The sequence below is a fragment of the Rattus rattus genome, chromosome 13, assembly GCF_011064425.1.
Source record: "Rattus rattus isolate New Zealand chromosome 13, Rrattus_CSIRO_v1, whole genome shotgun sequence".
Classification (NCBI taxonomy): Eukaryota; Metazoa; Chordata; class Mammalia; order Rodentia; family Muridae; genus Rattus; species Rattus rattus.
Genome location: NC_046166.1, coordinates 42,560,479 through 42,575,041, shown reverse-complemented (window position 1 = coordinate 42,575,041; position 14,563 = coordinate 42,560,479). Strand labels below are relative to the sequence as shown.

The 14,563-nt window shown below is 42.0% G+C and overlaps 1 protein-coding gene across 1 annotated transcript in view; it reads right to left on the bottom strand.

Annotated features, from left to right (window-relative positions):
• Klkb1 (kallikrein B1) overlaps window positions 1-14,563 on the bottom strand; it is a 28,064-nt gene that overhangs the window by 2,084 nt on the left and 11,417 nt on the right. Inside the window, exons 5-13 of the mRNA XM_032918986.1 lie at window positions 13,780-13,939; window positions 13,282-13,391; window positions 7,670-7,829; window positions 6,258-6,367; window positions 5,315-5,477; window positions 5,107-5,219; window positions 4,470-4,638; window positions 2,421-2,596; window positions 1,061-1,156 (exon numbers count right to left, since the gene is read on the bottom strand). Of these exons, the coding sequence (XP_032774877.1) occupies window positions 1,061-1,156; window positions 2,421-2,596; window positions 4,470-4,638; window positions 5,107-5,219; window positions 5,315-5,477; window positions 6,258-6,367; window positions 7,670-7,829; window positions 13,282-13,391; window positions 13,780-13,939 (1,257 nt within the window). The remainder of the gene's footprint in view (window positions 1-1,060; window positions 1,157-2,420; window positions 2,597-4,469; window positions 4,639-5,106; window positions 5,220-5,314; window positions 5,478-6,257; window positions 6,368-7,669; window positions 7,830-13,281; window positions 13,392-13,779; window positions 13,940-14,563) is intronic.

Sequence of the window (14,563 nt, the reverse complement as noted above, 5' to 3'; positions counted from 1 at the left end):
GAAAATGAGGATTAATTGAATACAGTACTAACTGGTTCAGGAAATATAAAGAAGACACAGCAATCATCTCTTTTTAAAAAAAATCACTCAAACACACTATCTGGCACTCGGTCTAAAAAGAAAACATGCTTATTTCTAGAGAAATGTCTCAAGTCTTAACACAGAGAGCCCTTGATTTGAGAGCCACGCATACAACTGATCTATCCATAAACTCCGAGGAAGGGAAGGAGAAAAACTCGCCTCTACAGCCTCTCCCTTCCAAGTAAGGCTGAACCCCACCCTCTGTTTCAAATGCAGATAACAAATACGGAAGTGTGATATTGTCACCGGCACTGCTGTGGAAGAGTCACGGGTACTTTGAATTGTAGTTACAACAGAAAGGGAGATATTGCTCATGTGCATAGTTATTTAAACATTATGGTAGATATTCAAACAACTTGCTAAGGAGTACATTAATACAGATGTATGCTTATCCCTGTGTGAAATTCTGCTAGAAATATTGGCAATTGTGCTGCAATCTACTTGTCTTTACGAATCTATGTATTTTACATAAGGAGTTAACAGCATAATTAGAGGGAAAGTTAGATTTATTATACTACAGAATGGCATGGAGATATATATATATATATGGCACTGTCCTTAAAGAGAGATGCTACCACTTCGGCTATTCACAGCAAGGGAGAGCATAGTAAACAGGGATGCTATGAGAACTGAGGATCAGATTAGCTTCGGTGGACTTAAGAGCACCATAGGGTTACAGTCCTTGATGCAGAGTCATGAAAATGATCTCTATATGAGTAATATGTTCAATGGATTAGCTCATCAGTTTTTAATGCAAAAAAATCATATTCTTGGGATCATTTTGGAATGAACAGAAGGATCATGACTAAGGGTTGTTGAGTGGATCTACAGAAAGGTCATGAGTATGGGATCTAGAGGAAGGTCATAAGTAAGGACTGTTGAGTGGATCTACGGAAGGATCATGACTAAGGGTTGTTGAGTGGATCTACTCCATGTACCTTAGCACATAAGAGAGGAACATTCCACATTCCAGGCTTACCTCGTTCCTTTGTGTAGCCCCATCCAGTCACCCAGCAGTTGGTATAAATTGTATTTGTGTCAGCTTTGGAAGGCAGGCATATTGGTTTTTGGAATTCTGAAAGAAAATTTCATGAATAGATTTAGGCTAATTACAACCATAGATAGGGATCTGAAAAATTAATATCTATCTTTTCCCTTATTCTTTTTCTACAAAGCAACAGAGCAAGAATGAGCCATATGGGGCTGGAGAGATGGCTCAGAGGTTAAGAGCACTGACTGCTCTTCCAGAGGTCCTGAGTTCAATTCCCAGCAACCACATGGTGGCTCACAACCATCTGTAATGGGATGTTCTCTTCTGAAGTGTCTGAAGATGGCTACAGTGTACTAACATATAAATAAAATAAATAAGTTTAAAAAAAATGAGCCATATGGGACTACATGGGAGGAGTAGGGAGAACAACAGGAGTGGGAAGGACAAGAGAGGGTGAAGGGGGTGCATGCAATCAAAACATACCACGCCTATGTATGAGATATAACAAAACAATTGCTGAAACTAATGAGTAAAAAGAATGGCCCTCCAGCCATTTCTAAAGCCCATGATTCAAGGAAATTCTCACAGTTTGAATGGCATTTCAGAATGAAATTTCCATGGGGAAAAGGGACTCTTCAACCAAAATGTATCAGTAAACATATGTCTCCTTCCTTATGCTTTGGTAAACCTACACTGTAGCAGAATTCAGAAGCAGAGCAAACATAGCCATGCTGCCCTGGTATTTTACTTGAATATCTTGCTTAATTATTGCAAGAAAGCAGTGAAGTAGTCAGCACACATACAGCGGATATTAGAGGTGGAAGGAAGAAAGGCAAGCTGTCTAAGGTCACATGACTGTTAGCAGACACTTGCAGCTAATGGTATTGGCAGGCATTCTGTTTCTGTGGAGTGATGTACCACCAAAGGCAGTTCCATTCTTCATGTTCCTCCACTGTCGGCCCAGTGTCTTCTTAGGCACTAACCTCTAGTCCCATTCATGTTCATATAGTTGTATATTCCTAAGCCCAAGTAATAGTCATCCTGCCAATCATGTCAAAAGATACCCAATGTCCCCAGATGTCAAAATCTTCCCTATACTGACTGTTTCAATACCATACACTCAGCTGCACTCTGAGAAAGTAATGAAGCTCTTTTGCCCCCTTAAGTAGCAGCAAATGCATGGTAGGTCGTGGGGTTTTTACTTCCCAGGGAGCCTCATCTGTCCCTCAGCCCCACCAACCAGGACACAAAGACAATTGCTGCAGATCTGTCTTCTCGCTTAAATTGAAGTGAAAGCTAACACCAACACAAGTGAATTGTACAGTTTCCCCTTAAATACTCTGCATACCAGTATAATTCAGCGGTGTCTGAAGCTTTATTAAGGCAATATCGTAACTGCCTTCTGACATTTTGTATTTCTGATGAATAATAAGCTCCTTTATACTTGAGAAAGGCGTTTTGTTTGTAATCTCTGACAGATTAAGAATCCCGCCATATATACGCCACACGTCTGGATAGGGAATCCTAGAAGAGAAGCAGGAGAACAAAGTAACGTTGGCATCCTTCCCTGCTCCTTTTTCTTAGCACATTTTTTGAAGGGGAAGAGGGAGGAGAAAGAAAACATTCCATATGACCTAGTTACTTTTTCTGGCAAGGCAACCTGTTGTTTACAGCAGCAGTGTTGTACTTCGAAGATTTAGTTTGTAATAAAACTTTGTCCATGTAAGACTCCCTTTTGCCTGAAAAGATAATTTTTTGTTTTTGTGTGTGATTACATGAAGCAGGCACACATATTAAACATTTACTGATGATATATTATAAAGAAACTTACTACAAGACAATTTTTGGTGCACAGATAATTTTACCACTTATTAGCAAATGCACATCTTAATAGAATAACGTGTTTATTTATGTCGACATACATAATTAAAATATGTCTGAATATTTGATACTATAAGACAAAGAACATCCCCAATGTTTTTAAGAGTTTCTTAATATTTTACTTTTATAACTGATAATGCTAAGAACACCACTTCACATAAATATGGAGGACCCAATGATAGTCTTAGATTAAGGACCATTTAGAAAGCTTTGGAAACTCTAATACCCAAACCCAAGTTCATTCAATGAGTTTTTATGAAACAATGTTGAAAATCAAAGTTTAACACTGTACAATCCAAAGGCGACTGCGACAAGAGACATTTTAATGCTTTTGATCTTTGAAATTAAACTCTTATGTTTCTGTAAGAGCAGAAAACCTAAGGCACCCATACTACAGACACCATGGTTCACAACATTACCTAATCTTCAGTCTGACTGTCTTTAGGGTACCATCTGTTGGTACTACACAGCATGGTGGCATGCACAGTGCACAGTAAGTATGTTGTATGTTTACAAACACAGGCTGCAGTGGAGTCCTGAAATATGCACAGGAGAGGATTCTCAGAATGCCTCGGGTTTGTCGTAACGTTTTATTTTGAATGAATTTTGGTCAGTGTTCCTTCAGGGACCCTTGACTGTTTCTAAAATCTTTGAGAGGCTCATATTCAGCTGAACTGTGTCCATATAGGATTACAGTTCACAGTATAAAAGCTGTGGTTGAAAATACTCAAAACGAACTTAACAATTACTTTATATTTATTACAAGTAAAAATACAGGAATGCTTTTGTGCCTTTTGAAGAAGCTTTAGGAGAATTAAGTTCAGTTTACCAGACCTAAAAGCAATTGCTTTCATTACATCAGAGCCATCAAGCAGCTGTAATAATTAAAATAAGGCCCAGTAGGAATTAAGGTTATTTTGTTGCTTAAAATGTACCTACATATCTTTTGAATTTTAAATTAACCATGTAAAAGATATATAAGCTAAATTTAAAATCATAATATTTTCTAGACAAAGGCTTGGAAACTTTTATTATCATCAAAACAAATACCTCAGGGCCAAGGAGATGGCTAAGTGGGCAAAGGGCTTGCTTCTCAAACATGAAGATTCAAGTTCAGAGCCCCAACACTGAACTAGGGCTAAGAATGTGCCGGGAGACAGAGGCAGACAGATCTCTGGGACTGGCTGTGCAGCCAGTCTAGTCAAAAGGGTTAGCACTAGATTCAATGAACAACCCTGTCTCAACAAATAAGATAAGCAAGCAGTACACGAAGATACCTGAGGCTAACCTCTTTATATACACATGTGCAGGTAAGGGTCCATACACGTGCATGCTCTCTCTCTCTCTCTCTCTCTCTCTCTCTCTCTCTCTCTCTCTCTCTCTGTCTCTCTCTCTCTCTGTCTCTCTCTCTCTCTCTCTCTCTTTCACACACACACACACACACACACACACACACACACACACACACACACACACACACACACACATTGGTAAAATAAGATGGATCAAAACTTACCCATCAAAGCAATGGGCAGCCGTCAGTATCCATTGGCGTCCAATGATGGACCCTCCACACATATGATTCTGAGATACCAACTTCACTTGCAGGCTGACCTGCCATGGCCACTCTCCTAAAGAAGAGTTTGTTCCTCCCACAATACGTGCATTTATTTTTGTCGTACAGTCTGAAAAGTGTTGAGATGTGTGGCAGAATTAGACACAGATCAGCATTCCTTCCCTTTATCCAAGGAAACTGTCTTCGTTAGGGTTTTACTGTGCGAACAGACACCATGACCAAGGCAACTGTTATAAAGACAACGTTTAATTGGGGCTGGTTTAGAGGTTTAGAGGTTCAGTCCATTATCACCAAGGTGGGAGCATGGCGGCATCCAGGCATGCATGGTGTCTTCATCTGAAGGCTGCTAGCAGAATACTGACTTCCAGGCAGCTAGGATGAGGGTCTTATAGCCCACACCCACAGTGGCACACCCACTCCAACAAGGCCACACTTACTCCAACAGGGCCACACCCTGGGCCAAGCACATATAAACCATAACAGAAACCATATAAACAATCCCATTATATAAGACCAAGACATTCGTCACAACAGTCAAGCCAGCCATGCAGTTCCATAACAAGTGAGCTTCACTCACCAGAGCTCTCCACGACTTTACACAGTCTCAGAGAATAACCAGAGATCCCCTGTGCCTCATAGGTGATCCTAGTTGGAGAGCCATCCGTGGATAACCTTAAGGAACATTTACACCTGGAAAAAATGAACAGTACAAAATTAAACCCACAGAGAGAGAAAACTAGAAAAAAGTTACCTTGCTGATTATCATTAAAGAAAGGCTACCTTACCCCTCTGCCTTGCAGTCTTGGGGAAGCAATGAGTAAGTAAAAAACTGACAGCGAATGGTCTTTGTACAAGTCTCTTGGCACGCATCTGCTCCCTGCACAAAGGTCGTGTTCAGTTCTTCCCCTTCAAAGGCAACTCCAGAGTAAATCTTGAAATGGCAGGGTTCTGCACCACATACAAACACCAAAGGAGATAGAACAAGTCAGGACGTAAGGCATATTGGCAATGTTTCTAGGGACTTGAGGCCCATTTCATTAACTCTTAGAGACTCCCAGGATGTGGTACACCTAGTGTTTGTCAACTTGACACAAAATAGAGTCACCTGAAAAGATGAAACATCACTTGAAGAATTGCCTCCCTCAGGCTAACTTAAAGGAATATCTATGGGATGTTCTTTGGATTAATGATGGAAAGAAGAGGGTCAGCCAACTGGGGTAGTATCAACTCTGGGCAGGTGGTCATGGGATAGGGATACACACACACACACACACACACACACATACATATCATATGCACACGATGCATACATCATATACATCGTATACATATACATCTACAACCTATACATATACACATACACACACAAACACACACACAAACATATACACATATATATACGTCATATACACATCATATACACATACACACACAAACACACACATACACATACACATACACACACACATACACATACACATACACATATATGATCAATCACAGGAGCAAGTCAAAAGAGCAGCATTTCTCTGGGGTCTCTGCCCAGTTCCTGTCTCTGCCTCTGCTTGAGTTCCTAGCCTGACTTCCCTCAGGAATCGGCTATGACGGGGACATGTGAACAAAACACCTCTCTCCTCCCCAACTTGCTTTTGGTCATGGTATTTATCACAGCAACCGAGAACCAAACCAGGACACAAGCCACACGCCATTGGGGTTGAGTGACATTACCAGGGCGAGCTTTTCTGCAGGTGAAGAGACTGTATCCAGATACAGCATTTTCTTGAATAATAGGGGGACTTGGTCTTCCACTTTTAGATGTCTTAAGAAAACAAACATTTCTATTAAAAATAAACGAGAAAGAGAAAGAAGACAGCATTAGAAGCACTAGACATATTCTTTCTTTCCTTCCTTCCTTCCTTCCTTCCTTCCTTCCTTCCTTCCTTCCTTCCTTCCTTCCTTCCTGTACTGATTGGTTTTGTGTGTCAGCTTGACACAAGCTGGAGTTATCACAGAGAAGGGAGCCTCCCTTGAGGAAACGCCTCCATGAGATCCATCTGTAAGGCATTTTCTCAACCAGTGATCAAGAGGGGAGGGCCCAGCCCATTGTGGGTGGTGACATCCCTGACCTGGTGGTCCTGGGTTCTATAAGAGAGCAAGCTGAGCAAGCCAGGGGAAGCAAGGCAGTAAGAAACATCCCTCCATGGCCTCTGCATCAGCTCCTGCTTCCTGTCCTGTGTGAGTTCCAGCCTGACTTCCTTTGGTGATGAACAGCAATGTGGAAGTGTAAGCTGAATAATTCCTTTCCTCCTCAACTTGCTTCCTGGTCATGATGTTTGTGCAGGAATAGAAACCCTAACTAAGACCCACCCTTCCTTCCTTCCTTCCTTCTTTCCTTCCTTCCTTCCTTCCTTCTTTCCTTCCTTCCTTCTTCCCTTCCTTCCTACCTACCTACTTACCTTATTTCTTTCTACCTTTCTTTCTAAAGCAACTCTGTAAATTGTATTCTGAGAAATTCTCTTCAGTCAGTCAGACAACAAGACTCTGCAGGGCTTAAATGTAAATGGAGTCACCTCTCCCTCGGGCAAAAAAAAAAAAAAAAACCTAGTAAGTACAGACAGCCAGAAAAGAGGACAGAGGATTAAAGTCCGCCTTCTAATTAGACAAAGAAAAAGAGAAGGCGTCAAAGGACTGTTGGTTTGGATTTATGCTGCCTGCGGTGTTACATCCACACGCATCCTTTTGCAGGCCCCAGGGTATACATAAAGGAAATGTTGTGTAAAGATGAAGAGGTCAGACTAGACCCTAGATCAGGGTAAGCAGGGCTCGGATTTCTCACAAGATTAAAGGATGGATTGCATGAGCAGCTGTTACCCAAGCCAATCCTAAACCTTAATGCCAGGGAGAACGCCGCCTGCTCCCTTTGCCCCTGCCGCTGTGGTCTGAGTGAATAGCGCGCTTGTTTTATGGAAGAAGGAAAGTGTGAGGATGAATCTGCTAATCTGCGAAGTAACCTGCACCTGTCTGGAAAGCATCCCGTTAAACCACAGGCTGCAGTGCTGTTAGGGAAACCAGCAAGACCCTTGCAAGCCTCTGCTAGGACCGGAAAAGGCTAGAAGGGAGCATATGCTGCTGACACTCACCTCTGTGATTCTGTCTCCCACTCATTCGTGTAGAATGTGAAGAAGAGGCAGTTGGGATGGAAGGTGCAGATGGTGCGACACACGAAGGCATCGGGGGTGACGACCTGGCTTACATTCAGGTCTGCAAAGGCAAAGTGCTGGAAAATATCCATGGGGCAACCTGTGAACTCAGTGGTGAACATTTCTCAGTGACACGATGTGGAGTTTGCTTGTTTTTCAACATAGTAACTAAGGTGATTATGACAATTGGTATTTGCAGCACTCAGCATCCTGAGTTTTAAATTGCCTGTTCAAAGACTGAAACAGCATGCACTGGGCCTGCGCGGGTCTGCAAGAGGCTCGCGGAACATAGATAGCTTCCGGTGTTTTTATTGGGATTCCTGAGTGTGTGGGCATGTAGCTCTCTGACTCTTGTGCCTTCTCTTGGACTCTTGTTTGCTTCTTTATTTTGCTTCAATTTCAATGTGTTAGCTTTTGGTTTTTTTTTTATTATTATTTTATTTTTGTTTTGTTTTATTACTTGCCCTTAGAAGCCCCTTTTCTTTTCTGACAGAACAGGAATGGAGAGGGGAGGAGGGATTGTGGGAGGAGTAATGGTAGTGGAAACCCGAATCAGGATATATTTTTGTGAGAGAGGAAAAAAAATCCATTTTCAATAAAAGAGAGGGGAAGCCTGTTAACTTATCTGAGAGAGCTAATAAGTGCTGTAGAATTAGCGGCACCGTCATTTCTAATATGAAACATTTAGGTGACTCGTGTTTCCCTTATATTATGACTAAGCCTTGGGAGCATGCTGTTTTATGTTTTGCCTCTGAGTATCATGAGAAATATTTTAAGGAAAGAGATTAACGTAAATTCTGAATGGCTAACAAACATGCCCTTTGACAGGAGAACAGAAAGGTTGCATTTTCATTTCCCTTAGATAAGTTTATCTCCCTTAGATAAGTTATCTATTCCCTTAGATAAGATAACTATTTTTAATAGTTACTAAAAATAGTAACTATTAAAAGTGTTACTATTTTTATTTATGCTGTTTACACCAGTTTCTCAATTCATTAGAATGTAAGAATCAATGTGATTCCATACTAAAAGAATGGAAGCTTAATAATGATAGGCCAGTCAAACTTAATATAGTTAGATCAAGAGAGCTCAGGCCAAAATACGCCCATTTGAGAAGTCTAGGAAGCTGATTCTACTACTTGAATTAAAATGAAATGCATGAAGACCCTTGCTACTTGAAGTATAGGTATATGTGACAACCCACAGCTGTGTCCTCTAAGATATGCCTGGCGGGTCGTTCTACAAGTTTACTGAGATATTTGTAGTTGAACAGGAGTTCACCACCCTGTGACAAAGTCAACGTCTTCCCTGGACCACTGAAGATGTTAGGGACTTCCAAAATTATTTTCTATAAAGTTCTGTCTTTCTAAAATCACCCTTTGGGATTGTGTACTGACCCATTCCTTAATGACAGTCTGTCAGAACAGAAGAGACTTTGCCAAATGCTAAGGTTAATCATCTTGACTCCTGTTCAAGGTGACTAAACTTAACATCTTCCTACACTCATTTCTAGATTATTCCATTCCTTCTTATTCTTTCAGGATGGTTGCCCTAGTTGGCTGTACTCCAGCTTTCTCTTACTCCAGGCAAATGCAGACTCTGAACCAGGCGAGATGAGCATCTGGTATTCCAAAGACTTCTTTTCACTCTAAAGTTAGGTTGTTAATGGAGTGTACTGGCTGGTTATATGTCAACTTGACACAAACTAGAGTCATTAGAGAACAGGGAGCCTCGGCTGAGAAAATGTCTCCACAGGACCCAGCTGTAGGCAAGCCTGAAGGGCATTTTCTTAATTAGGGATTGATTGGGGGAGCCCCAGCACGTGGTGGGGGTGCCATAGCTAGGCTGGTTGTTCTGGGTGCTATAAGAAAGCAGGGCTGAGCAAGTCATGATGAGCCAGGCAGTAAGCAACACTCCTCCGTGCCTCTGCATTAGCTCCTGCCTCCAGGTTCCTGCCCTGTTTGAGGTCCCGCCCTCCTGACTTCCTTCAGTGTTATGTAGAAGTATAAGGTGAACTAAAACCTTTCCTCCCCGACTTGCTTTGGTCATGGTGTTTCCTCACAACAATAATAACCCTAAGTAGGGCACTATGTTAATTAAAAGTGTTACAGAATTATCGAGACTGAAATTATCGAGAATAAAAGTGCACAGAATCCATCTTGTTTGTTTGTTTGTTTGTTTGTCAAGATAGGCTTTCTCTGTGTAGCCCTGGCTGTCCTGGAACTTACTCTGTAGACCAGGCTGACCTTAAACTCAGCCTCTACCTTCTGAGTACTGTGATTTAAAGTCTGCATCACCACCTACCAACATTCATCTTTTTTTTTTCTTTTCCGGAGCTGAGGACCGAACCCAGGGCCTAGCGCTTGCTAGGCAAGCGCTCTACCACTGAACTAAATCCCCAACCCCTCATCTTTTTTTATAACTATGTTGAATACTAGTAAAATGAGTCAAGCCACCTTATTTTTTTTCTTATATCCCTAGAAATTAACAAAAGGCACACATAATCGTGGCTAATCCTGGGATAGAAAGAAATGGCTAGCCTTCAGCAAGAGCTCTGTGATACTGAACTTGCCCTATATTTGTGCCCCCTCCTCAGCTCCATAGAGACCCTGAAAAACAACCCCAAGGATGTGCTGAAAACCAACATGTCAGAATGGTTGGAGTGCCTCCAAGGCTACAATCCCTCCTTCCCAGACAACAGTCATCACTTTATCTGCCTGGACGCTCCTTGGAAAATTCCACTTAGAGGGCTTAAGTTTTTTGGTCCTGACCCCTTTTTTGAAGCCTTTCCTTGAGAGCATGAGTCTGTAGAAAGAGGAAGAAGGATGAAAGGAGGTAGAAAAAAGAGAGAGATGGGGGAGGAGAAGAAGAAGGGGGTACAAAGGAGGAGGAAGAGGAGAGGGAAAAGAGAAGAGGAGGAGGAGGGAGAAGCAATGGATCCTGGTGACTATGGGACATGACATCTGCCTCCTAAGGTGGAAATAACAGTCAGGACAGATGCCAAGCCAACGACATGAAGAGGAAAGAGTCCTCTCAATTAGAATTGCAAATAGTATTGATCCATTAACAGGGGACGCATGATTATCTCCAAAGCTTTCAAAGTCCATGCCTAACCTCTGAAAACCAGCCTTCAAACACGCTTAGTCCATTTTGAGTTGAGAGGTAAGAGGATAGATCCTCTTTAAAAAGGAAGGGAGGACATAGAAGTTCATGTGATCTTTACTTAGCAGGTCTGCTATATGACCTTGGCATAGGGTTTTATCCCAGGAACTACAGTTTCTCATCTGTGAAGCTGGAGGCATTGTTGACTGACTATGTCACCCATGACTTATGAATGTCATTTAGGCCATTAGTCCTAGAGACAACTTTCCTATGGCTTAGGTTGGCATGTGAGGGATGTGAAAAGTCCTGCCTCTTAAAAAATCAAGGCCACGGTCAGAAATATCCAGGATTTTTTTTTTCATTCAAAGAAAGACATATTTGATCAGACTGAAGAAATATGGGAACTCACTCACACCAATTCAGGAAAGCAGATACAGGGGAGCCCGAGGCTAGGCATGTGTGAGGCTGGGCACGTGACCTCAGTCTTTGTGGTTGGAGACAGCACTTGTGATAGACCCGAGGAAGGGCAAAACCTTGTCTTTAAACTTGTGTTTCAAAAATATTTAGAGCACTGTGCTGTTCTGGCTGCTGGAGTGTGCTGTGCCCCCAGCAAACATCTTGGTGACACTTGTTTCTCAGGGTGGCTGTGTTGGGAGTCTGGCCTGGTGGGAAGTCATGAAGTTGCCTTCCACATGAATTGGGTAATATCTCTTCCTGCCCTCACTGGACTAGGTCAGTTGCCCAACATGGGCATGTTGTTCTAAACCAAGGCTTCCTCTTGTTTTGTGTACCTTCCACACATGCACATTGACGTGCAATTTTCTCCCATGGTGTAGGGCAGCATCAGGTCCTGTGATGGCAAGCATTATGTTTGGAGGGTACATTTACTGTGCTTGGCTTGTAAGAACAAACTTTTCTTGTAGCTCGTATAAGCCATGAAGAAGTTGCTCCTCCATTGAATGTACCCTGTAAGCTGGCCAGAGATGGACTACGTCCTGGTGCGGTTGGGCTACTCTAAAAATAAAATTGCTGAGTGTTACAAAATATTTCAGTGCTGCAGCTCCTCCTACAAGGTAACGGGGCACAAGATTAAACAGGCCAGCTGCTAAGTTCTGGTTTTGTGTGATGATGGAGTCTCTTGCTAGACATCTGTTACAAAATCAAGTCTTGCCCACACCCAAATAGAATATGAGTGAATTTGGCTTCCCAAAATATCACATTGTGGTTTTTGCTTTTATAGTCCTTTGGACTAGAAACTATATAACAATTGCTAGAACCTTAGAGACTCTTTCTGGTTCGATTCTAGCCAATCTTTTTAATAAAAAGTCTATAATTTACTAAAACCAAAAGCTTGAGTCGGAGTGGCGGTGAATCTCTGAATGACCCCAGACCCACAACAGCCCTCGCCAGAGGTAGCCACCCCATATTGAGCTTCCTAGTCTCTAGAATCATGAGCTAAATGAGTTCTTTTTTTTTCTTTACATATTTCCCAGTCCTCTGGCATCTGGCTATGGCTGCAGGGTGCAGTCTAAGATAAGCGCAGTATACAAAAGGGAACACTGTTGAATAAAGAGCCCTATCTCCTATAGACACGTTTTCAAAAACTAGAAAAGGGGAATATTAAAATTAAATAGTTAATATATTTAAGCCATCCGAATGGCACAGCCTGGTGGGGACACATAGAGAAAAGAAAAGACAAATAGGGAAAGAGCTATGTTGTTTTTGACTTCTCAGTCTTTCATACAGAGGTCATACTGCAGAATTCGGAAACCTAACACAGGACCTGGTGTAGGGCCAGCACTCAGTATTGGTACTATTTACTATAAGTGAACTGGTCTCAGTAAATCTCACCACTGGCACCTCGGTGTCCTAAATTTGAAGGCAACTGTCTGGGTAATTCATTTAGCGCTACCTCTGTGTGTTAAGTTACGGGGCTTGGTTGATTCACGGCAATGTGCGTATTTCTCTGGATATGGATACTACAGAATGACCTTGTGGTTTTCTTTATGGTGGAGCTTCCTCTCCTAATGATGTTGTTGTAGGCATATTATAGTAAAACTAGAGGTTAAAGCAACATAAATTTATCACCTTTCCTAGAGGCTGGAAGGCCAAAGCAAGTCTTCCTGGGTGCCAGTCAAAGGTTGGCTTGCTTCTGTTCCTCTGTTCTATGTCCTTTTCAATGTCTACAGACCACTGGTACCCCTTTGCTTTCGGACTCTTGTTCCACCTTTCAAGTCTATCTACCTCTGCCACTGACCCCTCTGTTACCCGCTTTATCATCTAAGAACCCCTGAGAGTGGATAGGCACGTATTCTGGTAATCCCAAATAACTCTGATTGCAAAGTATTTCCACGTAATCACATCTATAAAAAGGGAACAGCATGTGGATGTTTCTGGGAACCCTTCCTTAGGACATCACAGTCACAGAGGAATAATCGTCATCTAATTACCGATCTCTGAGAGCGCACAGGACTTCAGTGAGAATCCAGACACCAGGTTGTCCACTGGCTTTATACTGGTGGGCGTTCCACTTGAACTGCGCTTCAGCAGGCAACTCTTCCTGAGTGTCAACGAAAGATGTTATGCTTCCTTCCTTGAGGTGCGCGAAGGTGTGCAGATAATATTTGTGACCATAAAGGGGCACAGTTGGGCCATTAGTGATCAATAGACACTTTTCCCTTCTGCAAAGGGGGCGGGCGGGTGCAAATGGAGTGGCGGACATTATTGTCTGACACTATGCCCATACATAGCTTACCAGTCACTAAACGAAGTTCACTATCTCTGGGAGGAAATTCCGTTGAAATTAAGTATGTAACCAAGGAATGTAAGGAAGGAAGGGCTCAGGACCACGCCCCTTGCATTTTGACTGAGGGAAGCAGACTTGTTTTTTTCACTGCGGATGCTGATGCATCCTGGAATGTCCTCTCGGGGAACCGTGATTCACTCACCTGTACTCTGGTCTGTGAAATGCTTTTGTAGCATATGTGAAAAATTGGCAGTGAATATTATTTGTGCACAGTTTCTGGCATTCTTCAATACTGTCGGTCTTAGATATATTAAAGTTGGACCCTCTCATATCAAGTCCTTCGTATATGTCTTTGTGGCAAGCTGAAATGAAACACAGAGAGACATTCGACCAAATATATATGTATATTAGACACAGATAAACTGCTCAGCCCTCGGAGTCATTTTGAAGACTAGTATCCCGTTTTGGTGAGTACAGGAATTAAAATGTTTATCACGTGTCTAAATTATCAAGTGCTGCTAGCCATTAGCTCACCGCAGGTGCATTTAATCTGACCTTTGCATTAAATGCAGGTTATTCTGCTTCTTAAACTGCAAGGGATGTGCAACAATCCAGAACAAAACAGTTTCAGAAGGAGGCTATCAGAGGTATTGATAGGCCAAGAAAGCAACCTTCCTGATAGTGTGTGACAGAGACGCAAAGTATTTGACGAATAGCGAGCCTTTGACTTCCAGTCAAAAGCAAAACAAAAACAAACAAACAAACAAAAAAACCCAAACCAAAACCCAACAACAACAAAACAAAAAAAAACAAATCAACAAAATCACGATCTGCATCTATTTCTCTTCCTTCATCTATTCAGGTCTGATTGTGATTTGTGACTGTTAGTCACAACACTGATATCTGTGTCGAATCTTTTACAGATTATCTCAATTTATTTATATGCACAATGAAATCATTTTCCTTCTTGCTTTAAAACTTTCTTA